Source organism: Chionomys nivalis, chromosome 11 (genome assembly GCF_950005125.1).
Source record: "Chionomys nivalis chromosome 11, mChiNiv1.1, whole genome shotgun sequence".
NCBI classification, from domain to species: Eukaryota; Metazoa; Chordata; class Mammalia; order Rodentia; family Cricetidae; genus Chionomys; species Chionomys nivalis.
Genome location: NC_080096.1, coordinates 19,291,530 through 19,317,284, shown reverse-complemented (window position 1 = coordinate 19,317,284; position 25,755 = coordinate 19,291,530). Strand labels below are relative to the sequence as shown.

General features: G+C 54.8%; 2 protein-coding genes across 3 annotated transcripts; one reads left to right on the top strand and one right to left on the bottom strand.

The window, feature by feature from the left end:
• Positions 1–652: 652 nt before the first annotated feature.
• On the top strand, positions 653–13,661 carry Map3k6 (mitogen-activated protein kinase kinase kinase 6). 2 transcript variants are annotated; one of them, XM_057784558.1, is made up of 30 exons: positions 653–727; positions 834–1,288; positions 2,684–2,823; positions 2,917–2,940; positions 3,183–3,373; positions 3,491–3,659; positions 5,614–5,720; positions 6,045–6,215; positions 6,319–6,431; positions 6,782–6,941; positions 7,108–7,270; positions 7,348–7,455; positions 7,570–7,619; positions 7,692–7,787; positions 7,925–8,012; positions 8,104–8,237; positions 8,515–8,642; positions 8,892–9,028; positions 9,344–9,449; positions 9,885–10,042; positions 10,136–10,328; positions 10,423–10,561; positions 10,862–11,018; positions 11,139–11,315; positions 11,563–11,668; positions 11,897–12,059; positions 12,156–12,268; positions 12,355–12,428; positions 12,729–12,805; positions 13,049–13,661. In XM_057784558.1, the coding sequence occupies exons 2-30, from the start codon at positions 946–948 to the stop codon at positions 13,137–13,139; spliced, it is 3,876 nt and encodes a 1,291-aa protein (XP_057640541.1). In that variant the 5' UTR covers positions 653–727; positions 834–945; the 3' UTR covers positions 13,140–13,661. The 2 variants fall into 2 exon arrangements, with proteins under 2 accessions (XP_057640541.1, XP_057640542.1); XM_057784559.1 differs by lacking the exon at positions 2,917–2,940 and having other exon boundaries at positions 661–1,288.
• Sytl1 (synaptotagmin like 1) lies at positions 13,511–23,889 on the bottom strand. The gene is made up of 15 exons (XM_057784560.1): positions 23,800–23,889; positions 21,430–21,658; positions 19,870–20,018; positions 19,584–19,659; positions 19,462–19,507; positions 18,612–18,684; positions 18,275–18,369; positions 18,013–18,126; positions 17,749–17,915; positions 17,366–17,462; positions 16,889–17,047; positions 16,530–16,608; positions 16,343–16,442; positions 14,058–14,263; positions 13,511–13,694 (listed from the first exon to the last, which is right to left on the bottom strand). The coding sequence occupies exons 2-15, from the start codon at positions 21,618–21,620 to the stop codon at positions 13,555–13,557; spliced, it is 1,692 nt and encodes a 563-aa protein (XP_057640543.1). The 5' UTR covers positions 21,621–21,658; positions 23,800–23,889; the 3' UTR covers positions 13,511–13,554.
• Positions 23,890–25,755: the final 1,866 nt, after the last annotated feature.

Sequence of the window (25,755 nt, the reverse complement as noted above, 5' to 3'; positions counted from 1 at the left end):
GTCTTGAACTCACAGAGATCCACCTGCCTCTGCCTCCAGAGTGCTGGGATTAAAGGTGTGCGCCACCACCGCCCGGCTTCTTTGGTGAATTTGAAGCTGGGATAATGCTCTTTGTACCCCAAAAGATGGAGCTTCTGGAGCTCCCTTCAAAGGCAGTACCTGAGTGTACAGTGGATGTGAGTCCTGGTCCCAGGGTCAAGTTTGGGTAGATGTAAGCATGGCTTCACAGAGAGTGAGACTCTCGGGAAAGCAAGCCTGTCTAAGTTCAAGATGTCAACCCCCTATCTACCAGCATGAACATTACATCATGGGGAACCTACTGGTACTACACAGTGTCACCTCCCGACACCCCACCCCCGCCGCCCTGTGTCCTGACATCCTCTCATTCATCAGCTCCCTGCATGGCGAGGGCCCCTTCTTCCCTCTCCTTAGCGGGGTCACACATCTTAGGAGCGCCTGCCAGGGAGCAGTCCACAGTATTTGGCCCGAATAGGGGCACAGGCTGTTCCGGAAGTGGACAGTGTCAGAGGTTCTAGCGGGAGAGCAGGGAGGGAGAGTCGCTGGGGAGCCGCATTGCCCCAGGGCCGAGGGTGGAGCTTTCCCAGTCGGGAAAGGGCTGGGCCCAGCCTACTTGTGAGGGCAGAACAGTGACTGCCAGCACTCCCTTGAGAAGTCTGGGTGTCGCATACTGCCGGTTGAATTCCCAGGATCCTTCTGTGACCTGCCTGTGAGTCGAGGATTACTGGGTACCCCAGATTCCCTGAACCCAGTCCTGTATTGCAGATCTGAAAGGACCACGAAAGTTTGAGCAAAGATTTCTCTCTGGACTTCAGATTTCCGGAACGTGAGCACGTCCAGCCCGTCTCCGGATCCCGGCTTGGATTCACATCCCCAGCCTCGTGCCCTGTCCCGGGTCCTCCACGCCCGGCGCCCGAGCGCCCCCGCATGGCAGGTCCGTGTCCCGGGGCCGGGGTTCTAGAACGCGCGGGCAGCTGCTGGCAGGACCCTCTGGCGGAGGCGCTGAGCCGGGGCCGCTCGTCCCCCGCGGTTGCGGGTCGGGGCTGCGCGCGGAGCCGGCCGCTCAGTGTGGTCTACGTGCTGACCCGGGAGCCCGGGCCGGAGGTGGAGCCCGGCGCGGGAACCGAGGCAGAGCCGCTGCCGCTGCGATGCCTGCGCGAGGCCTGCGCTCAGCTCCAGGGCACGCGGCCACCCCCGCAGCTGCGCAGCCTGCCCTTCGCGACGCTGGCTCTAGGTGACACCGCGGCGCTGGACTCCTTCTACAACGCGGGTGAGCCCCTGGGGGCGGGGCTTGAGCTCGGGCGGGGCAAGGGGCGGAGCTCTGCGACCCCTGACGGGGCGGGCGTGGGTATCAGATCTACGGTGTCTATGATAAGCTAAAGCAAGACTTAAGACGGGGCTTTGATAACGACACGGGAATTTAGTGGATTATGGATGTGGTGGGGCTCGAGAATGGATTTGGGAGTCCCAAAGGTTAGCGTGGTGCCTCGCAGGTGGGGCGGGGCAGGCGAGCTCTAGGGGCGGGGCTTAGGGAGGGGCAGAGCTGTGGTTCTCTGCGTAGGCCGGAGAACGCGTTTTCAGGATGACCTCACGTTGTTCTCCGTGAATCCTGAGATGGTGCTTGGTTTAGGGCAAGGGGCTGTCTCCACTAGGTGGAAGCAGCTAAGAAGTTAGCGTTATTACAACCAAGAATCGGTCTAAAGAGGCGAGAAAGGAAGCGCTGAGACAACCCATCCGGATTGGATTCTAGGAGACTTGGGGGTCAAAAGAGAATGGGAGGGGCAGGAATGGGTCTGGGAGGAGGACAGGGCGGCCAGAGGAGAGGTCAGAAGAAGGCAAATTCCTCTCTTTTCCACCTACCCGGATACTCCACCTCATCCCTATTTGTTTCTCCCAGAGTCAGGGAACCGTGTTTCCTGGATATCTTTGAAATCGCAGCTTAAAAATGAAGGCTGACCCAAGCACACCACAGATTCAGACATGGACTTCTCCGTGTTGAGTCATACAATCCCTCCCTTGCAGACAGAAAGTTACACTCGCACACATAAAAGCACAGAATTGTCTTCACATACCCTGACTTCAAGGCTGGAGAGATGGCTCTGCGGTTAAGAGCACTTGCTGCTCTTCCAGAGGACCCGAGATCCCTACTACCCACATGGGGTGACTCACAACCACCTGTACCTTCATCTCCAAAGGATCTAATGCCCTCTCCTATCATCCACTCACACGGACACACACAAACATATATACATGAAATAAGCCAGAGACAGATGAGTGAGACGAGGTTGAGGAGTCAGAGCACAGGACTTCTGTTTACAAAGTTCCCGTCTCCTACATAATGTGGAAATGCCCAGCGGGAGCACTGTTATATAGCTCATTTTGGGGGCTCAGTGGGATGAGGGTCCTTGGACAATCTTCCGTAACACCAGCAATACAAGAATTGTGAAAGCATTGGTAAGTTCTCTAGAGCAGAGCTGAACCTGGTAGGAGGTGCAGGCAGGGTAGTTGAAGTGGCATACATCCCCAGGCTCCTTCTCCTGGAGCTGTGCATCAGCTCTCAGGCCGACGACACCTCTGTCTATAGATGTGGTGGTGCTGGGGCTGAGCATCTTCCTGGCCCTGGGGCTGTGTCAGCTCTCAGACTGACAGACACCTCTGTCCACAGATGTGGTGGTTCTGGAGGTGAGCAGTTCCCTGGCGCAGCCCTCCCTGTTCTACCACCTGGGCGTGCGGGAGAGCTTCAGCATGACCAACAATGTGCTCCTCTGTTCCCAGACTGAGCTCCCCGGCCTGCAGGCCCTGCGTGTAAGTGGCCAGATGGGTAGTAGGGATAGGTGTAGGGTCAGTTGGGGTTCGGGCTTCCCAAAATGCCAGTATCTGATTGTCTGCCTCCTGCAGGAGGATGTTTTCCAGAAGAACTCGGTGAGCAGAATTTACTGTTCATGCTATGTGTTTTAACCTTTGGCTGCCACTAATCTTCCCCAACTCTTTATTTACCTCTGACATCAGTGTGACCCTCTGCTCCATGTCGCCTCCTCTTGTAAAAGTGTGACCATGACCCTTTTCTTCTATTGCTGTCTTCATTGGTACTAATCTCTGGTCACTCTCTTACTCTCTGCTGACCTGTGTGTGATCTCCACTGATTGCTGCCTTTTTCCCACCAGGACTGTGTTGGCAGCTACACACTGATCCCTTACGTGGTGACAGCCACTGGCCGGGTGTTATGTGGTGATGCAGGCCTCCTTAGGGGCTTGGCTGATGGGCTAGTGCAGGCTGGGGCAGGCACTGAAGCCCTGCTCACTCCCCTGGTGGGCCGTCTTGCCCGCCTGTTGGAGGCCACACCCACAGACTCTTGGTAATGGGGCTCACAAGGAGGGGGCACCAGGAAGAGGCTGATGAGGGTGAAGTGGGCTAGGGCTGAGGGACAGGCCCATCATTCTCTCTCCCTCCCTTCCCTGGCCTTGGGCATCAGCGGCTATTTCCGGGAGACCATTCGGCAGGATATCCGGCAGGCTCGGGAGCGATTCAGTGGGCAGCAGCTGAGGCAGGAGCTGGCTCGCCTGCAGAGGAGGCTGGACAGCGTAGAGCTGCTGAGCCCTGATATCATCATGAATCTGTTGCTGTCTTACCGCGATGTACAGGTGTGTCACCGGCGTTCTGAAAGGCCATGACATAGGATGTAACTCCAGCACTCAAATGGTAGAATCAGGGAGAGCAGGAGTTTCAGGTCATCCTGTTTACAAGCAAATTTGAGGCCAGCCTGGGCTACAAGGGATCCTGTACCAAAACCTAAATAGGAAAGAGAGAGCAAGATCATTGTATAACAGGCATTTGTTGCCAAACAAATCCAAGTTCAACTCCTGGCTGAGCCTTGCTGATGGCTATAAGTAAATTGCCAAAGCTCTCTGAGCCTCCATTTCCTTATTTGTTTTGGTATTATTTTTTTTAAAAACATAGTCTCACTGTGTATCCCTGGCTGCCACGGAACTTGATATGTAGATCAGGCTAGCCTACAGGGCCACCTGCTTCTGCCTCGTGAGTACTAGAATAAAGGCATGTGCCACCACACCTGGCTTTATTAATTTTTTAAAGATGTATTTTATTTTTTAATTGTGTGTATGTATGTGGGAACTGAACTTGGTCCTCTGGAAGAGCAGCAAGCGCTCTTAGCTGCTGCTCAGCCATCTCTCCAACCCTCATTTCCTTATTTCTTTCTTTTTGTTTATTTGTTGTTGTTTTGCTTTGTTTTTGAGGCAGGTTTTCTCTGTAGTTTTGGAGCCTATCCTGGAACTAGCTCTTGTAGACCAGACTGGCCTCAAATTCACAGAGATCTGCCTGCCTCTGCCTCCCGAGTGCTGGGATTAAGGGCCTGCACCATCCCTGTTTCTTTTTTTTTTTTTTTTTTTTTTTTTTGGTTTTTCGAGACAGGGTTTCTCTGTGGTTTTGGAGCCTGTCCTGGAACTAGCTCTTGTAGACCAGGCTAGTCTCGAACTCACAGAGATCCGCCTGCCTCTGCCTCCCAAGTGCTGGGATTAAAGGCGTGCGCCACCACCGCCCGGCCCATCCCTGTTTCTTATTTCTGAGGGATGATCATGTCACTGCCTTAGAGGGCATTTGTGAGGTTAGAAACGTCCAGCAGAGCATGTGCAGTGGGTTCTCCATGGAAGTTATGGGCTTGAATTTGCGTGGCCTAAGAGAGTTCTGCAGAGTCTTCAGGGTCTGGGGAGGAGAGTATCAGGAACTGGACAGCCTCAGTCTTTTTTTTAAAAAAAAAATTATTTATTTATTTATTATGTATACAATATCCTTTCTTTTTTTTTAAATATTTATTTATTATGTATACAATATTCTTTCTGAGTGTATGCCTGCATTCCAGAAGAGGGCACCAGACCTCATTACAGATGGTTGTGAGGCACCATGTGGTTGCTGGGAATTGAACTCAGGACCTTTGGAAGAGCAGGCAATGCTCTTAACCACCGAGCCATCTCTCCAGCCCCCTTTTTTTTGTTGTTGTTTTTTTTTGTTTGTTTTTTTTTGGTTTTTCGAGACAGGGTTTCTCTGTGGTTTTGGAGCCTGTCCTGGAACTAGCTCTTGTAGACCAGGCTGGTCTCGAACTCACAGAGATCCGCCTGCCTCTGCCTCCCAAGTGCTGGGATTAAAGGCGTGCGCCACCACCGCCCGGCTACAATATCCTTTCTGCGTGTATGCCTGAAGGCCAGAAGAGGGCACCAGACCTCATTACAGATGGTTGTGAGCCACCACGTGGTTGCTGGGAATTGAGCTCAGAAACTCTGGAAGAGCAGGCAATGCTCTTAACCTCTGAGCCATCTCTCCGGCCCCCAGGCTCAATCTTGAGATTTTCCTCTGCCAAGAGTAGTTACACACACCTTTAATCCCAGCACTCAGGAGACAGAGGCAGGCGGATTTTTATGAGTTCAAAGCTAGCCTGGTCTTCAGAGCAAGTTCTAGGACAGCCAGTGCTACACAGAGAAACCCTGTCTTGAAAAACAAAATCACCACCACCACCAACAACAACAATAAGGAGTTTCCTCCTTGTCAAGGGCTCATCCTGGCCATGCCCGTTCCCTCCCGCAGGACTACTCAGCCATCATAGAGCTGGTGGAGACGCTGCAGGCCCTGCCCACCTGTGACGTGGCTGAGCAGCATAATGTCCGTTTCCACTACACTTTTGCCCTCAACAGGTGAGTGGTGGGCCAAGGTTTGGGTCAGAGTCCCGGGGTCCCTGTGGCTTGTTCTCTGTGGAGCAAGAACACTGGCATCCCCCTTGACAGGGTCATAGCTGTCCAAGGTCCTACCCCTTAGAGCTATTTGCAACTAGAAATAAATCACTTCCACCCGGGGTCACTAACTCTAGAGATCAGTGCCAGCGAGGATCAGTGTCATTTGGGGTTTATTAATATTAAACCCTTAGAAAGGTCCCTTCTGTTTATGGCCTAGGGGGTCGCTGGACTGGGTGGGTCAGAACCAGCAGACATCAGATCTTCACCCATTTTCCTCTGCCTTAGGAGGAACAGGCCTGGGGACCGGGAGAAAGCCCTGGGTGTGCTGTTGCCGTTGGTGCAGCATGAAGGTCCCGTGGCACCCGATCTTTACTGCATGTGTGGTCGTGTCTACAAGGACATGTTCTTCAGCTCTGGCTTCCAAAATGCGAGGCACCTGGAGCAGGCCTATCACTGGTAACTCACACAAGAGAGCGGGTACAGGGCTTAGCCAGGAGGATGAGGGATGGGGCTGTGGGCATCTAGCCAGCCCTGTATCCCCTGCCCAACCTGACTCCAGGTACCGCAAGGCTTTTGATGTGGAGCCCAGCCTGCACTCGGGCATCAATGCAGCGGTTCTCCTCATTGCGGCTGGCCAGCAGTTTGAAGACTCCGAGGAACTCCAGCTGATAGGTAAGCCCTGCTGCCAGCCCACTGTACCCAGTGCAGGGTCCAGAGAGGGCAAGGAAAGAACCCTGGGCAGCAAGAAGCACCAGCACATCGACTTTGTGATTGATCTGCTCATAACCACGCTGGAGGCCTTGGGAGCCTTTGAATCCCACATTCTTCCCAAGCCCACGCTTGTGTCTGTCAGACTGAATTCCACATCCACTTGTGCCCAAGCCCTCACCTGTGCTAGGACAAGATCTTGCCACACCTACCGTTTGGCCCCTGTTTGCGTTCATGTAAACTCAGTGTGACCCACACTTGGGACTTCCTCGCTCCTGCACCTACACTCACTGGAGCCCATACCACCCCACTAGGCATGAAGCTGGGCTGCCTGCTAGCCCGCAAAGGCTGCGTGGCGAAGATGCAGTATTACTGGGATGTAGGATTCTACCTGGGAGCCCAGATCCTTGCCAATGACCCCATCCAGGTGGTACTGGCTGCAGAGCAGCTGTACAAGCTCAATGCCCCCATATGGTAGGTGGCCCCTTCTTCCTTCCTGCACCTGTGTCCATTGGCACCTCCCAGTCACGACCCCAACATGTTGGTGCCACTGCCCATGGCACCCAATGCCCCTGTCCTGACTATCCGCAGCCAGGCGACACCCAGGCTGAGCTGAGGCCAAGGCTGTGTGTGCTCTCAGGTACTTGGTATCAGTGATGGAAACCTTCCTGCTGTATCAGCACTTCAGACCCACGCCAGAGCCCTCGGGAGGACCCATGCTGCGAGCCCACTTCTGGCTGCACTTCTTGCTACAGTCCTGCCAGCCTTTCAACGCAGCCTCTCCTCAGGTGGACCAGTGCCTGGTGAGGCCAGTGGAAGCCAGGGAGCCAGGGTCCAGGCATGCGGCTCCTGACAGATCTCTTTCCCCTACTGCTTGAAGGTGCTGCGGCTGGAGATTAACAAAGTCCTGCTGCCTGCCAGGCTCACGATTCAGGGGACAGACCCAGTGAGCGCAGTGACCCTAAGCCTGCTGGAACCAGGGACTCAGGTGAAGCTCCCCCTAAGTCCTCTCACTGCTATGCATTCCTTTCACCTACCCCATCTAGTCCCAGCACCCCACACACACACACACACATCCCATATACACTTTTTCTTCTTGCAGGAGGATTCTTCCAGCTGGACCTTCCCAGTCCCCTCCATCTGTGGGATCAGGTGAGAGGCAGAACCCTCAGCAAGGCCCTGCCCGGCCAAGCCTGACATTCACTGGCCTCTCTCTTTCCCAAGCGCCTCCAAGCTGGACCAGCGCTGCTGCTTCCTCTACGCACTTCCTCCCGCCCAGGATGTCCAGTTGTGCTTCCCCAGCATCGAGCGCTGCCAATGGTCCGCTCAGCCTTTTGGAGTTGGGGCTGGGATGCCCAGGGGACCGAGAGAAAGGAGGGGGGGGGCAAAGTCGGCCTGGGGCTCTTGGGGGACGGTTTCTGTCTAGATTGCCTTTCCCACTTGTTTGCCCTCTTCAGGTTCTGTGGCCTCATTCAGGTCTTGGTGATGAATCCAGATTCCTCAGCACCCACTGAGGAGGCAGAGGGCGCGAGGGAGGTGCTGGAGGTGAGGCTGTGGAACTGGGGGGCTGGAGGAGAAGCCAAGAGCGAAGGGCCCAGCTGGGCTGAGCTGGGTCCTTACCCTCTGTGCCCTTCAGTTTGATTATGAGTACTTGGAAACCGGTGAGCGGCTGGTGCTGGGCAAAGGCACGTATGGGGTGGTGTACGCTGGCCGCGACAGGCACACGAGGGTGAGAATCGCCATCAAGGAGATTCCAGAGCGGGATAGCAGGTGTGCTGCCTTGGTTCACGCAGGTCCCAGGGCTCTGGAGGGTGGGCATGAGCAGGTCAGGTGTGTGTGTCCGGGGAGACGTGAGAACTGAGCGGCTGTGGGTATGGAACCATGGCTGGGAATGTGGCCCCTACAGTGAGTGGGGCAGATGGGAGAGGCCTGTGGGCGGGGTAATGTAAGTGTAGAAAGCTGATTCTGGGAGCATGGTCTCATGGTACAGGGCTGTGGGTGATTATCTCTGCTTACATCTTGCTCATTGCCCTCTCTACATTCCCAGGTTTTCCCAGCCCCTGCATGAAGAGATAGCTCTTCACAAACGACTGCGCCATAAGAATATAGTGCGCTATCTGGGTTCGGCCAGCCAGGGTGGCTACCTCAAGATCTTCATGGAGGAAGTGCCTGGAGGTACCAGTCCTGCGTGGGAGGGGAATGAAACCTTGAGGTGTGGGGCATGGGAATGGAGTCAGACAGGGGTGGCAAACCCTAGGGGGGAATGAACTCTAGCGTGGGTGTGTGTCACCTAGAATTACCTGGCAGAGTGGGTTTGGGGATGGGAGTCTGGGTCATGGGAATGGGTGCGCCTGGGCCTGGAGCAGAGGGACATTGAGGGGAGTAAGCGGGTGTAAATTATAAACTTGAATTGTCTCTGCCCAGGCAGCCTGTCCTCCTTGCTTAGGTCGGTGTGGGGACCCCTAAAGGACAACGAGAGTACTATTAGTTTTTACACACGCCAGATCCTGCAGGGACTCAGCTACCTTCATGAGAACCGCATTGTGCACCGGGACATCAAGGTCAGCCCTGTGGCTGGTCCACTCAGCCTGCCGGGTGTGGGGGAGACATTGTGCCGGTCCGAAGCTGGCAGTTTGGAATGAGAGAGCCCACCTTTGCAAGGGTGGGGGACCTAGCAGAGAGGTCTCTTGAAGGAGGAAAAGTCATGTCTGAAGCCAGAGCAGACGGCAGCACCAAGTAGGGCATATACATGGGACAGCTGGGGGAGGATTCGATAGAGGCTGGCTCAGGATGTAATATCCAGGAGATTCAGGTCTCAAGATGGGGGGGCGGTCTAGTTCATCTCAGGGGCCAATCTCAGTGTCCACTTCCATCAGGGGGACAATGTATTGATCAACACCTTCAGTGGACTACTTAAGATTTCTGACTTTGGCACCTCCAAGCGGCTGGCAGGCATCACGCCCTGCACAGAGACTTTCACAGGTGGGTGGTGAACTCTCGGAGACTTCTGGGGAATGGAGTTTCTTCTGGGCAGAGTTACAGCTCTAAGGGTGAATGGAATCTGGGGGCAGGTGACTAGATCCAGGGGGAGGTGATAAACGCTAGACTCCGAGGCTGGACAACTGATGAAAGTGAGTTTGTCACCTCAGATAGATGTAAGGCAAAGGGGGTTGGATAGAGTTTGGGGGAAAGACGGTGAAATATGTACAAGCTGTGGATGATGGAGTCTTTGATCGCCATACAGCCTAGCTTAAAAATGGAAGCTTGGCGGGCGATGGAGCCTAGGCAGATGATGAAACTCATGTTAGGAATCTGATGCCCACTATTTGAGATGATGGGTTCACCTTGGGGGCAGGTGGCCAGCGGATGATGGAGACATTGAAGCCTGGGTTGCCATTGTTCTGATTCCTTTTCTAGGGACCCTGCAGTATATGGCCCCGGAAATCATTGACCAGGGTCCGCGAGGATATGGAAAGGCAGCTGACATCTGGTCTCTGGGCTGCACTGTGATTGAGATGGCCACAGGTCGACCACCTTTCCACGAACTAGGGAGCCCGCAGGCTGCTATGTTTCAGGTGAGTTCCTCTGAGGTGTAGCCTCTGGAGGATGGGTGGAGCCAGACGAACACATCTAATCTTGGCTTTATCCGGTCTGTCCCACCTCCACAGGTGGGCATGTACAAGGTGCACCCTCCAGTGCCCAGTTCCCTGTCAGCTGAGGCCCAAGCCTTCCTTCTCCGAACTTTTGAACCAGATCCCTGCCTCCGAGCCAGTGCCCAAGAGCTGCTGGGCGACCCCTTCCTGCAGCCAGGGAAGAGGAGCTGCAGTCCCGGCTCTCCTCGTCCTACTCCCCAGCCCCCAGGTGCTTTGAGGGTGGAGGAAGTGAACGCAGCGGAGCGGAGAGCAGAGGCGCTGAGCTGGTGGGAAGACTGATTGATGGCTTGTTCCTCCCTCAGGCGCCCCTTCCACTGACTCCAGTCCTTCAGCTGACTCAACCACGCAGTCTCAGACATTTCCGAGACCCCAAGCACCCTCGCAGCACCCACTCAGTCCGCCAAAGCGCTGCCTTAGTTATGGGGACACTAGCCAGCTCCGGTGAGTGCCTAGGGTCCTGGAGTGGGTTTCTTTCATTTGGTTTTGCCTTTCTATTCATTTCTTCCAGAAAAGGCCTCCCTGAGTCCCGAACACCCTGACAGCTTATAAGAACAGCATCTGTTCCCTCCTGCACTTCCCCAGATGCGTGTTGTGTTCACTCTGCCCCTCTCCAGCTGAGCTTAATTTCTATTATCCCCGTGAAGTAGGCTTAAAAGCAAAAGGGCCAGGATTCAAACCCTGCAGCAGAGGCGGCTGCGTGGCGTTGCCCTCCCTTCATCTGATGCTCATCCTTTTGCCCAGTGTGCCTGAGGAGCCCGCAGCCGAGGAACCCGCCTCCCCCGAGGAGAGCTCGGGGCTGAGTCTGCTGCACCAGGAGAGCAAGCGCCGGGCCATGCTGGCCTCTGTGCTGGAACAGGAGCTGCCCACACTAGCAGAGAATCTACTGGAGCAGGAACAGGTGGGCGGCCCGCCCCAGCGCCCCCTGGTGGTCAGGCTGGGCTAAGGACTGATGGCCCACCAGCTAGCTTCTAGGTTGACTGCGGATAGGAACACCCACGGACGGCTCCTCTCTTCTCAGGATTCTCGACTCAGCAGGAATCATGTGGAACAGCTGCTTCGCTGCCTCGGGGCACAAATCCACACGCCTAACCGCCGGCAACTGGCCCAAGAGCTGCGGGCCCTGCAAGCTCAGCTGCGGGCCCAGGGCCTGGAGCCTGCCCTTCTGAATGGGCCGCTCTTCGCATTTCCAGAAGCGGTGAGGAAGCTTCCTCGCAGTTAGGGCTGTGCAATAACAGGTCGTGAGCTCCCAGCAAGGACTTGATATTCTAGAGTTCTATGACTTCCGGGAAGAAGCAAGTCTCTCCAGTCCTGGTCTCCCAGTCCCGCCCTTGACCCCAAGTCCGCCCACCTTTCTGTCCCAGACTTTCTAGGGCTTGGCAACCCAAACCCCACCTCTGTTTGCGGTTCAGACTGTGTCAGCCGCGCCCTCCCTCCCTTCCCAGGTGAAACAGATCCTCCGCAGACGCCAGATCCGCCCACACTGGATGTTCGTGTTGGACTCGCTACTCAGCCGTGCCGTACGGGCGGCGCTGGCGGTGCTGGACGCGGGTAGGCGGGGTTGGAGCCCGCCAGCAGGACGGAGGGGGCGTGGCTATTGAGGGTGTGGCTCCGGGAGGCGTGGCGACCATAAAATTGGGTGGTTGGAGGCTCAGTTCCGTGAGGCGGGAAGGATCCTGATTTGCGCTGTTTGGTCACTACCCACTTCCAACTCCCGGGCCCTCTGAGTCCTAAACGGGCGTCGCGCCCACCTTGAGCTCAGCCCACTCGAATTGGCAGAGGTGGAGAAGAAAGCGGTCTCACCGAAGTCAGAGGAGTGGAGTAAAGCGGAGTCCTCGCAGAAACCGCAGGAGAGCCAGCAGCTACAGCCCCAGCTCCCGCCAGAGCAGGGGCCTCCGCCACTAACCGTTCAGCTGGGCCTCTTGCGCGCTGAGACTGACAGGTGCAGCCTCTTGGAATCACCTCAATAAGCTGCACAGGCTTCAACCCGCAGGTTATTCCATTCTCCCCGCTCCCCCCCCCCCCCGCCCTTCCACAGGCTTCGAGATGTGCTGGCTGAGAAAGAACGGGAGTGCCAGGCCCTGATGCATCAGGCCCTACATGGGGTGCGTGCAGAGACCAGGGCTTATGCCCTGGCTTCAGAGCCCCCAGGTGAGCAGACTTGCCTGGGGAATGGGGCGTGCAGGGTTACTTCTAGCAGGGGACACCTTTGGACTCATTGCCTGACTGTTTGACAGCCACTCTCTCCAAGGACCAGAGCCTGGTGCAGTGGCTGCAGGAACTGAGTGTAGACACAGTCACTATCCAAACGGTAAGCAAGCACATTCTGCTGTCCCTGACCCTGTCCGTGACCCCCACCAACCAAAGGCGGCGCCTTAGTTTGTCTTCCAGCTCTCCAAAGGTTTTCCCTACTACAGAGACCTTCCTTGCTGGGCAAGTTCTTAGTATGCTCCTCTCATTAGATGGATGGGGAAACTGAGGCCGCAAGGGGGAAGTAACCTGCCTGAGAATTTTAGTAGGAAGAAGTAAGAACCTGAGTTTCTGGCTGTATCTCTTTGTAACTTTTTTTGGTAACCTTTCCCTGTCTCTGTGGGTCTTGGGTCACAACCAGCTCCTGAGCCATAGCTTCACCCTTCAGACCCTGCTCACCTGTGCCACACAAGATGATCTCGTCTACACCCGAATCAGGTACATCTTGGGACCTCCAGGGATGAACCACACACACACACACACACACACACAGAGAGAGAGAGAGAGAGAGAGAGAGAGAGAGAGAGAGAGAGAGGGAGAGAGAATGGGAGAGAGAAAAGGAGAGAGCTGTGAGCCTGCCTTGATTTCTCCCTGCAAACCACAGTCCTCTGTACATAGTGGTTCCTAAAGAGAGCACAGGGCTTCTTCTGGCTGAATTACATTGACCCTTGGTGTCCCCAGAGGAGGGATGGTGTACCGAATTTGGAGAGCCATCTTGGCACAGCGAGCAGGAGCCACACCAATTACCCCTGGACCCCGGGAGGCTGAGTGATGGCATCAATGGGACACAGCTGCCATGGAATAGAGAAGACACAAACCGCTTCTGACACACCTGTCCCAGGACCCAGGAGCAACTGCAGGCCCCAGGCCCCAACCTAGTGGGCGGGACTAACTAGGGAGGCGCCCAAGGACACTACATACAATCAGAGACTATTAAACAGAGCACTTGTTACCACGTTGTCTTGGCAGCTTCGGAAGAGTGTATGTGGGGGTGGGCATGTCCAAGGAGCAGTCCCTTGAGGTCTCCATGTCTGAGTGACCCTTTTTCATTCTCTGGGCTCTTTCATGCTAACGCCTTACCAGTCAGACCTCATCCCCTGCTCAGTAGGCGGTGGCTCCATGAACAGACTTTATTGACTCCAGCCATGGGTATACTTTGGGGGGGTACACAGAGGGGTTTGTCAGGGCTATGCCCTGGGGACCAGGTTGGTTCTGAGGGGCAGAAGGCCATCCACCCACTCACATGGCCGCTCCAGGAGTGTCTGCCACAGCTGCTTTTCCTCAGGTGTGGAATCCATCCAGGGCACTTGGAGCCCATAGCTGCTGCCTGGAGATGGGTGGGCCAGAGTGAAGGGTGCTGTCCCTTTGGACACCTCAGGTTCCCCTCCAAAAAAGTTTCTTGTTCCAGATTATGCTCTGTACCCAGTCACCCCCAGTTCTTTAAAGACAGTTTAAGAAAGGGAAGCGAAGCCAGGTGTGGTGGTCCCGGTACTTGAGAGGCAGTGGCAGGCAGATCTGAGTTTGAAGCCAGCCTGGCCTACAAAGTGAGTTCCAGGACAGCCAGGCTGTTGCACACGCGCGCACACACACACACACACACACAAATGGAAAGGAGGGAGGAAGTGTCCAAGGCCACCCTTGGAGCCCACGCCTCCAGGTTTGACTCTCCTCCGGGCCCTGCTCTGCTCACCTGTACCAAGGCTGAGGCGTGTGCCCCCCAGCTGGCGACTGGCCAGGGCCCCGTGGTCCCACAGGGAGAGCTCAGCACAGGCTTGGCGTAGGTCGGCAGGCCCGAAGCCATCATAAACCATGGTGTGGTTGAACACAGGGCTGAGGCTTCGCCGGATCACTCTCGTGCGTTGCCGGCTGGCCCGACTGTCGTCAGGTAGCACTGAGCTGGGACAGGTAAGAAATGAGGGCTGGTATTGAGTGACCCACCCCTTAACACTCCCTAGCTAAGCCAGCCAGTGACCATGGCCTGTCCGTTCATATGTCCGTGTTCCCCTGGCCCCTGCCTGAGACCAGCCCTCCAGCCCTCGCTGCTTTGGGACCTTTACACCAGTCCTCTCTTGGTGGTCGCTCTTGAAACTGATAACTACTGTCCCCGGGATCCCAGAGAGAAGTCTCTGAAATGCAATTCTGCTTTTTCCCGGCCCGATGTCTTCCAGTATTCCCTACCCACCTCCTTGAGTTTCCAAAGCCTCTGAACCATTCTGCAGAATGTTCCTCGGATGTGCCGTAACAGAAAACCCAAACGGGAACCCAGAGTTAGACTGACCTGCCTCCACTTTACTTTTTGAGGGTAAGGTAACACCCAGAAATGCTTAGAGGTTCTCCAACGCCTACTTTGAAAACCACAGGGCTGAGGGTGTAACTCAGTGGTGGAACACTACTTAGGGTGCCTCTGAAACATTTTGGTCCCCAACACGGTGAAAGACAACCACAGTCACCGTCCAGTGAATCACAAGTTCAGGACCAAGCTCCATAGCTTGTCCTTCCAAGATTTCCAAGAAGGGGCCCTTGTGGCCTTCTGGGCGTGGTAAGTGCTATGGGTACACAGCCTCCACAGAATGGAGCCTGTACCGGCTGATTCTCTGTCAGCCTGACACAGACTAGAGCATGGCTCTCAGCCTTCCTGACACTGTGACCCTTTAATGCAGTTCCTCATGTGGTGGTGACCCCCCCAACCAGAAAATTTTTTTGTTGCTGCATCATAACTGTAATTTTGATACTGTTGTGAATCATAATGTAAATATCAGATATTGTGACCCTCAAAGGGATTGTGACCCACAGGTTGAGAACCACTGGGCTAGAGCCCTCTGAGAGGAGAGAATCCCAATTAAGAAAATGCCTTCGTGCCAGGTGGTGGTGGCCCAGTCCTTTAATCCCAGCACTCAGGAGGAGAAACGAGTATATCTCTGTGAGTTCAAGACCAGCCTGGTCTACAAATTGAGTTTTAGGATAGCCAGAGCTGTTATACAGAGAAACCCTGTCTCAAAAAATAGCAGCAAGACAAAAATATGCCTCCATAAGATTGGCTGTGGGCAACTACAGAGCATGTCCCTAACTAGTGATTGGTGTGAGAGGGCCCATTCCACTGTGGGTTGGGCAACCCCTGAGCTGGCTGTACTGGGTTCTCTAAGAAGCAGCCTGAGTAAGCCACGAGGAGTAAGCCAGTAAGCAGCTCCTGCCTTCAGGTTGCTTTCCTGTTTGAGTTCCTGTCCTGACTTCTTTCAATGTGGGAGTACAAGCCAATTAAATCCTTTCCTACCCAACTTGCTTTTTGATCATTTTTGGTGTTTCATCACAGCAATAGAAACCCTAGCTAAGATACAGTTCCTCAATTCCCCTGACCCCGATTTTTTTTTTTTTTTTTGTAAGACAGGGTCTTGCCAGGCAGTGGTAATGCACACCCTTTAATCCCAGTACTAGGGAGGCAGAGGCAGGCGGATCTCTGTGAGTTCGAGACCAGCCTGGTCTACAGAGCTAGTTCCAGGACAGGCTCCAAAGCCACAGAGAAACCCTGTCTCGAAAAACAAAAACAAAAAAACAAAATAAAAAAACCCTGTCTAAAAAAAAAAAAAAAAAAAAACCGGTTCAGGATCTTACTCTGTCATCTTGGCTGACCAGGTTATCCTGGAACTTACAGAGATGCACCTGCCTCTGGCTCCCAAGTGCTGGAATTAAACACATGCCACCATGCCTTGCCTAAACCTTTAAGACAGGGTCTTATATAACCTGTGCAGCCATGGGTGACCTTGAACTGACCCCTCTGCCTCCACCCCTAGTTTATGAAATTTGTTGGGAGCCAAGCCAGGACCTCATGCCTGCTAAGCAAGCACCCCACCAGCTGTCGCAGGACCCCAACCCTTTGCCCAGCTGATCACTTCCAACTGATCTGGGTTGGAAGGACAGGTTGGTCAGAGGTTGGGAGCAGAAGGAAGGTACTGAATGACATGTCAGGCTGCCTCTCACCATTGTATGTAAGTGTCCAGGGATCCTGGCCGCAGTGGCACGAGGCCCTGAGCTTCCTTTACCCAGAAGTGTAGCTCCCCACTCAGAGGCTGTCCTCCTCCTGTGGGGACACTCCAGTTCAGACCACCACCTCATGGAACAGGTCTCTCACGTCCCAAGGGCCTGGCCAGCTTGGCCTCTCGCTTACCCTCTGAGCCGGCAGGGATGTACTTGAGGGACAGAGAGAGCAGTCCACGGCTGGGAAGCTCGTCTGGAGACGGGGGAACCTGAAAAAGCAGAAGGTGGGCCTTTCAGTGGTGAAACAGGCCAGGGGTAGTGTCTCCAGAGGCAGCTGGGACATGGTGGTTGAGAGAAGAGTACTGGGGACAGGGCTCCGCTGAGGACGATGGGCAACACTCCAGGAAGGGGCATCCCGGCTGGCAAGCCTTGCCTAAGGGTAACAACCAGTTTGAGGCCCAGCGAGGCTCTGTGGAACCTTCTGCAGGTGCTTGGTGGTTCGTGGGGTAAAGGAGGGATGTCTGTGATCGATTGCACACCAGCCCTTACCCGGGGTTGTAGGGGGAGCCAGGTAGCCTCAGAGTCCCAGTTCCACGTGTCTAGGGGTACTTCGACCTCTCCCAGAAAGATGTTGCGACCCAGACTTTCGCGGTGCCACACGGACAGCTTCAGTACGCGTCCTGGGAGATCAGCCTGCTGGACGGAGTGCTAGGGACAGGAGGTAGTTTCAGTGGAGCGCGCTGGTGGCTGTGGCATGCCTGTTGACCGGAGCTGGTCTCCCCACGGTCCTTACGAAGATGGAATCCTGATTCTAGGTTAACTAGGGTCTCATTACCACAACCCAGCACAAATTGCCAGGCTTTGGATTGTGCTAACCAGCAGAGGCCGGGTCATTCTGTCATTCCCCTCACAGAACAAGGCCCAGAGCCACCAGCGAGATGAACTGGGTGGACCCTGCCACTCACGCCGCCACAAAAGGCAACCAGGTTTTTTCAGGGGGCGGGGAGGGGACCCTTGTCGCCTCACCCGCAGAGTCTCGTTGAAGATGGGGTTCAGATTCCGTTTCTTCACCGACGTCTTGCGCTTGTTCTGCTTATCCGGGAGGAGGTAGGTTTTCACGTACCTGGGCGAGGGAGGTGAAGGCTGGAGGTAAGAAGGGGGCCCTTCGAGAACCATCATCCGGCTCTGGGGGCTTCCCCAATCACCATCCAGAACACAGCGCTCCGCGTGGAGGCCTGGTGCTAATCAATTAATAGGTATCCAGTTTAGCATGCCTCCCAATAACACTTTCGTGCCCATTTTGAAGAGGAGGAAACTGAGGCTGAGGCAAGTTGAGTGGCAGGCTGGGTCTAGGAGTGCCCTCGCCGCCCCCAAGCCCCCTGCAGCCTATCTGCAGGGTAGTCACTCACGGATCGGAGCGGCGACGCCTGGCGGCGGCCAGTCCCTGACACTGAATCACTTGTACTCGCAGCTCAGCAGCGCCCGGCTCATAGCGCAGTGCGAAGTGCACTGAACCCCGCACCTGCACGGTGCCAGCCTCAGGTTCCCCCGACAGACTCATCAGGCTGCCGCTCAGCTGCGGGCGGGGCGGGGTGGGAGGTCAGGGTCCCAGGCAGGCTTCCCACCGCAGGACTTGCCTGGGCACCCCGTCCAGCCCCTCCCTAGTCCTTCACCGTGGAGGAATTGAGGCTGGACACAGAGGAGCTGCTGCTGAGCATGCGGTTGAGCGAAGGGCCGAGTCCTGGGGCCTCTTCCCCATTCTCCTGGATCTCGGAGGTCACCTTGATCTGGAGAGGGGAGAAGTGATAGGGGCATCCTCTACTTCCCTGGACCGTGCAGGGGGCACCGACAGGTCTCATCCCCGGGGCACACACACTCTCGGTGTGGAATCCGTTCCCGGTCTTGAGAACAGCCGAGCTGGCTACTCCCGCCTACCTGGGCTGCAGGCGGCCTGGACTCCTGCTCCGCCCTCGGCTCAGGATCCAGCGCTGGGTCCGTCTCTGCCACCTGCACACCCCCATGGTCGGGGGCTGGTGGGGCACAAGCTACTGAGAGAGCCCCTCTCCTGTGTGTGTCGCTAAGCAAACCTGGAGGGACTTGTTAAGAACTCTAGTCTCCTGTCAGCTTCAGGCCCGAGAGGTGACCTGGGGCTCCCCATTGTGGGTGGGAGGGCAGGGAGAAGAGGAAGGTGAACATGGTAGTTGGGGGGTCACTAAACACTGCCTCTGATCGCCTCAATATCTTCTGCTCCCCAGCTCACCCTCCCACTCACCTTCCTGAGCCTGGGGTTCCTCCTCATGATCTGAAGTCTTTGAGGCTACATATGGTGAGGGAAAATCAGGTCCCTGAGGAAAGCAAAGGGTAGAGCTCATGATGGGGGTTAATGAGGAAGGGGTCAAGGGTTATGCTGGGGTCAGAGGTCAGAGACTCCAGCCAGCTCACCTCAGTGTTGGAGTAGGGCTGCCCTCAGGGCAGGGCTGGCTACCAGCTGCAGGACCAGTCAGGCCTGTACTTCACACCCTGGCATCCCAGGCCTGTCCCTCCTGATGTGCCAGCCTGACTCCTAGATTCAGTCGGTGGGGCAGTAACATCTGAGAGTCCCTGGCCTCAGCCTCACCTGCTTTAACCCAGCCCCATTTTTTTTTTTTTTTTTTATAGTAGGCTGGCTTCACGCCTCGTGTGGTTGAGGATGAGCTTGAACTCCTACTCCTGTTTCTACCTTCTGAGTGCCAAGATACAGGCCTCCATGCCTGGTTTATGTGGTGCTGGGATTTTTTAGTTTTTTGAGACAGGGTTTCTCTGTAGCTTTGGAGCCTGTCCTGGAACTAGCTCTTGTAGACCAGGCTGGTCTCGAACTCAGAGATCTGCCTGTCTCTGCCTCCCGAGTGCTGGGATTAAAGGCGTGCACCACCACTGAGGCCTTATTCTTTATAACTGGCTTTACAATTGCCTTAGAGGCTTGGTCCAGGTCACAGGTTGATCAAGGTGGTGAAGCCCCGAGCACAGAAGAGAGCTGCCCAAATCCCCAGATTCCCAGTAATGGGGGTTCCTTCCCTAGCATGTATCCCCATTTGGAACCACAATGGGCTTGCTATTGGCTTATCCAGGCACTGGGTACTCACTTGGGTCTCGCTGTGCCTCTCTGGAGCAGCCATCTCTATGGAGACTCTAGAAGGAGGGAGCCGGGGTTTTCAGGGCTGGGCAACTCTGGCAGCCCCCTCTCCTCTCTATGCCTCCTCCTCACCTTGGCTCTGGCTCTTCCTCTGCAGTGTCTATCCCAGCAGCCTCTGCCTCACCATCACTTCCCAGAGTCTGGTCTCCTGGGCTCAGGGGAGAAACTCTATGAGCCTCCATTCTCTGGATGCTCCATAATGGCTATGGCCCACAGGAGATGCCCATCCACCTCCTATAGCCCGCAGAGGGCGGGGCTATTTAGACACTGGGGGGGGGCGGGACTAGAACCCAGAGCCCAGCCCTGCCCATTTACAGTCTGTACCCTTGGCTTTCCAAAGCTCCCCCTCCCTCCTCACCCCTGGAGGTCTTCTTCCTGCGGATGGAGGCCCTGACAAGGTCAGACCCAAAATGGGCATAGTGATGCCGCTGGGAGCGTGCTTCTTGGAACCAGTCCCCCGTCAGGATCTTCAGCTGCCCGGGGTCTGCCAGCGAGGCTCGGAGCTTGCTAGAAGATAGTGGAGGACACAGCTGTCTCTACTCACCTAACCAGCCTTCCCGACACCCACTCTGGACCAGGGACAAGGGCTCAACAGCAACACACATGACCCTTGTCCTGGAGCCGCTCAGGCTACTGAGGGGACAGAATCCAGACTAGAAGGTTCAGTGATGGAGGTAAGAGGACCTTCTGTAGGAACCCAGGAAGGCTTCCTGGAGGAGCCGACCTGTGAATTATTTTTTTTTTTTTATTTATTTATTATGTATACAACATTCTGCCTCGATGTATGTCTGCACGCCAAAGGAGGGCTCCAGATCCCAGTACAGATGGTTGTGAGCCACCATGTGGTTGCTGGGAATTGAACTCAGGACCTTTGGAAGAGCAGCCAGTGCTCTTAACCTCTGAGCCATCTCTCCAGCCCCCTGTGAATTATTTCTTAAAGGCTAAGTTGGAATTCTCTAAGGTTTAGAAGCATAATAATCATTATTCATGAAGTGGTTATTGTGGGCCATGCCTGGTAGTTTATTTATAACACATGTATGTGTAATGTATGTATGGTGTGCACGCATGCGTGTGTGCTCTCATGTATGTTGTCACGTGTGTGTGTTTGCATGTGGAGGTCAGTAACTGAAGTTGGCCCATTCTTCTGTAACTTAGCTACATATATATCCTATATATTGAGGCAAGGTTTCTCACTTGCATAGAGCTCACTGATTTGGCGAGCCTAGCCAGAGAACTTGCTCCAGGAATTCCCAATCATTATTGCCCAAGTACTGGGACTATGGGTGGACCACCATACTGTCCTGGCATTTACATGGGTGCTGGAGCTCTGAGCTCCTCCTCGCAGCTATGCAGTGAGCGCTTTACCCATGGAGCCATCTCCATGGACCCTTTGCTCTGTTTTAGCTGAGAATGGTGAGGTTCAAGGTCAAGGCAGCAGCCCCAGTTTACACAGCGGCCCCACAGTGCTTGTCACCCTTGCGGTCCTCGGCCTCTGCTGCTCTTCTGGGGGGGGGGAGCATTTTAGGCTTGGAAGAGTACTCGGATTTGGGAGCACTGCATGGCTAGGACAGGTTTATGGATATCTGGGTGGGGCTTATAGGGAAATGGACGAGATGGGGAGCTGACAGGGACCAATCAGGGTGACTTGTAGATTCACTTAGAGGCTCTGACGCTATGTTCTGAGGCTGGGGAGGGGCCAGCAGCGTATTAAGGACAGGTGATGTCTGTCCACCAAAGTGTCCTGTCCCAAGGTGTGAAGCCCAGAGACAGGGGGACTTAAGGGAGGACCTGGTACAGGTTTGGAGTTGGCCAAGGTCAGTGGAAACCAGGGAGTCAAGCCAAGAACCACCCAGACCTAACATGCAGCCTCCAAGGACCCTGAATCCCTTCCTTCTGACTGGTGGCTGTCCTGTCTCACCTGACCCGTCCCTCCTCCAGTTGGCGCAGGCGGGCATCTCGTTTGAGGACATCAGTGATGGCCTCCTGCTCCTCCTCTGTCAGGAAGCTGAGGTCCAGCAATCCCTCAGCGTCCGGTTCTGGCCCATATGCCATGGGGAGAGAGGGCAGGGCCCAAAGCCTCTCCTGAGATGTGTGGCCTCTCTGGGGCATCAGCTGGGGTTGTGCCCCAGCTGGGCATATGTAGCTTCCTGGGGATAGACCAAGGGTCAGTATCTTCTCAGATACACAGCGCCTCCTGGAGTCAATGGCCTGTTCTCTCCCAAGCACACACACAAGTTATAGAGCAATCAAAGGAAGGCCAGGTCAAGGTGAGGTGGAGCGTGGGGGGATGCACTTAAAGAAGGCTACAGGGCACAGAGCACATGTGCACATGCCCCTAAGGACACACAGAGAACTGCAAGGCAGTGCACACTGACGCGTGTACCTGCTGTTCTAGTCACAGTTGTAGGGGCACAAGGATACCTGGACAAGGACAGGTAACCTACACACGTTCCGGATGACGGGACTGTGCACACTACACAAGAGACCTGAACCCAAGAGCTGTGCACAGTAAATCTTTTTTAAAAATTTTTTTGAAGATTTATTATGTACACAGTGTCGGTCTGCATGTATGTTTACTGGCCAGAAGAAGGCACCAGATCTCAGTTGTGAGCCACCATGTGGTTGCTGGGAATTGAACTCAGGACCTCTGAAAGAACAGTCAGTGTTCTTAACCTCTGAGCCATCTCTCCAGCCCGCACAGTAAATCTTAAATCTGCACACAGTATGTCCACACAAATGAGACAACTACTCACAAACAGGCCCTGCATATTCACAGATCTTGCCGGCTTCTCTCTCTCTCTCTCTCTCTCTCTCTCTCTCTCTCTCTCTCTCTGCCCATTTAACCCAGCTGTGAACAGGAAGTCAGTACTTTGCACACGACATAACCTGATTGTTAGTGAAATGTACAAATATACCTGCACAAGCACGCAAATGCACACCCAGCCTTCTCTACTGCTCACGCTTAAGCCCCTATCCAGGGAGCCTCCCAACCCAGCTTGCCTCTGCCTTCACCTCCCTCCACCCTGCCTGGCCCATTTGGCCTTCCTGTCTGAGGCAACTTCCTCCCCAACCTCCCCCCCAACTCCCCCCCCCCCCCCCGCAAGGTAACTACAGCACCCAGTTCCACTGAGGCCACCCGCCCTGGGACTCCCCGACAACAGCACTACCCTCTTGTTTGGAGGAGATTCTGAGCCCCTCTGATTACAGGGGCTCCCCAACCCCCAAACTTGGCTGGAGGTCCCAGGTGGCGAAACAACTCATGCCCAGGCACCACAGCCACTCCGGAAGGAAGACATTGCCAGCTGAGAGGGGCGTGTGGGCGTGGCAAGAGCCCAGCACTCAGTAATGGCCCTGGCCTGGCCTCACTGGGCAGTCTCTCCTCTCCTCTCCCCACCTCTTCCATGCCAGGCCTCCAGGTGGAGTTGAAGTGGGAGCAGGGCAGCTCAGAGACAGGTCCTGGCTTGTGCCTGTCTCCTCCTGCCCCTGTCCCCTCCCAGCTGAGTCAGTGTCCAAGCCTAGCAGGCAGGTGTCCTCTCCTACCCTGCTTTCCCTGGAGGGGGGGGGGGTTCTGCTCATCCACATCTGTGTAGCCCTGGGCAGACACCTGTGCCCTGCCAGTGACTGTTTCCCAGAATGGCTGTGCTGGAGGTGCCAGCTAGAAGGGCGGCTTGAGACTCTTCTGTGGCATGGTGTATGAGCGTTGCTGTGTTGTGCTGAACTGCTGCATTAGCAGGGTGGACATATGTGCAGGTCAGGCGATGGGATAGCATCCTAGCCTAAGCGCTGTGTGGTTGCACCATACTGTATGTCACCAAGGAGTGTTGACGCTATGTGCAGTGACTTTCTGGGAGATAGTGCCGTGTGGGTGTGTGCATTCCTTCCTGTGTGGTTGGCCAGCCCAGGCTGTGTTGTGGTGTGTACCCTAGTGCCCCGGGGACCACCAGATGTGTCTGTGTGTGAAAGCGGAGGAACATTTGCCAGACTGGGCCTGGCCTTGTTTTGCAAGTCTGCTCAGTCTGGGCTGTGGGCCTCCAAGTCCAGGTTTTCTCTACCTCAAATTCCTTCTCTTTCCAAGGCAGATCAAGCTCCTGGTGCCCTCCCCTACCCCATAGTGACACCATGGGACAGACCCTTTGGTGACAGAAAGTATGTCAATCTGCCTGGGCAGGCCAGAGTCATAGACTTGCTCGTACTTTCCCCACCCAAAGCTCCCAAGGTGCCAGAGTATGCTCAGGACACCAGGTGGCAGTGCCTGTCCCTTAGACCACTGACAGGAGAGGTGTGTTACCTGGAGGGGTCCAGAAGGGAGGGCAACTTCGAAGGCAACTCCAGTTCTCCAGGAAGGAGTTTCAGAGCCCAGAAGAGCAGTGGGTAGACAAGGCTGACTCGCTGACGCGCCCAGCTGCAGCTGCCCCAGCCCTGAGGAGGTGGAGGAGGAGGAGGAGACACCTCAGCAGGGCCTGGTGCAAAACCGGGCCTGGACTGCAGCTCCCCAGGTGCACTGGGGCACCCACAGCAGCTGTCAGAGCAGCCAGGGCCAGTTTTGCAGGTCCCTGTGGCTGTGGCAGGGGCCCAGCATTCCCCCTGTAACCAAAGGATGCCACACCTGCAGGGCTGGCTCGGGGCCTTGGCTGGTCCATCTGTGGAATGGGTAGCAGACCCTCTCTGCCACAGGGGCCAATAGAAAACTGCTTTGAGAGTAAAGTTAGAAAGTTTTCTAAGAGCTTCAGTAATGGGAGGATTACAGAGGAGTTGCCACTAAGACTACAGAGTTGCCCCCTGGGCAACCTTGACAGAGTCCATATGGCCTTGAGCAAGTTTCTTAATCCGCCTTGGGCAATAATTTCTTTCTATGCAAACTGGAGTGGGACCCAAGAAGCACAAGTGCCTGGTACAGCTGGTACACAGGTGTCTGGTACATACAGCTGGTACACAGGTGTCTGGTACATACAGCTGGTACACAGGTGTCTGGTACATACAGCTGGTACACAGATGTCTGGTACATACAGCTGGTACACAGGTACCTGGTACAGCTGGTACACTACACGGGTATCTGGTACATACAGCTGGCACACAGGTATCTGGTACAGATGGCATGTCATAGATGCCAGGTGTCCTCTCTCTAACCGACCAATTCCCATGGCCATTTTAGCACCTCTGACCATCCACATTCACAGAACAGCCATTTGTCTCCTCTCCCCTGGGGCTCCTCCTATTTGAAAGGACCTGGATTCCAAAGCCAGCTGAGGAGCCCACATTTTCACTATCAAGTACCACATCTTGCTTAGGAGAACCTGTTTTGGGACCATGATCTGTGACTATACACATTCTGGTCTTAGGTACTAGAGGCCACCTTTTATTTATGTATATAAATGCTTTGACTACATATTCATATGTAAAACACAAGCGCTTGGTGTACAAGGGAGCCAGAAGAGGTGTCAGGCTCTGGAACTGGAGTTATAGATGGTTGTGAGCCACCATGTAAATGTTTGGGATCCCAGTTCCTTTTTGAGACCTGGTTTTTCTGCATAGCCCTGACTGTCCTGAAATTTACTCTGTAGACTAGGCTGGCTTCGAACTCACAGAGATTGCCTGCCTCTGCCTCCCGAGTGCTGGGATTAAAGGTGTACACCACCACTTGACCTTTGGCCCCCTTTTAAAATCTCATTTTTTGTGAAATCTTTTATCTTCAAGCATACCATGCTGCCCATGTGGAGGAAAGAGGGCTTTGCAGGACCCATCCTCTCCTTCCACCTTTACGTGGGTTCTAGAAACTGGACTCAGGTCTTGGCTGTACATGCTCTTACTCTCTGAGCCGTGTTTCTGGCCCTCAAGTTTGCTGGTTTTTAACTGTTTTTTATGTATGGGTGTTTTGTCTGCATGTGTTTGTGCACTAGACGTGTGCCTGTGGAGAACAGAAGAGAGCACTGGAGCCCTTGAGCTGGAGTTAGATGTGAGGCACCACATCTGGAATCTGAACCTCTGGAAAGGCAACCATTCCTCCAGCCCCACACTCTCTTTGGATTATTTCTGTTTTGGTTTTCTGATGGCTGTGAGCCACCATCCTCTGGCAGGGCAGCCAGGGTTCTTAACCTCCAAGCTGCCACTCACCCTCTGACTTGTTCTTGTCGGTCTTATCTTCAGTTTCTTTTTCTTTATCTAAGTTGGTTAATAATCATTCTTAGGTTTCACCCCTAGATTCATGTACAGGGATAGAGTCAGCGAAAGCATGCGTTTACACAGG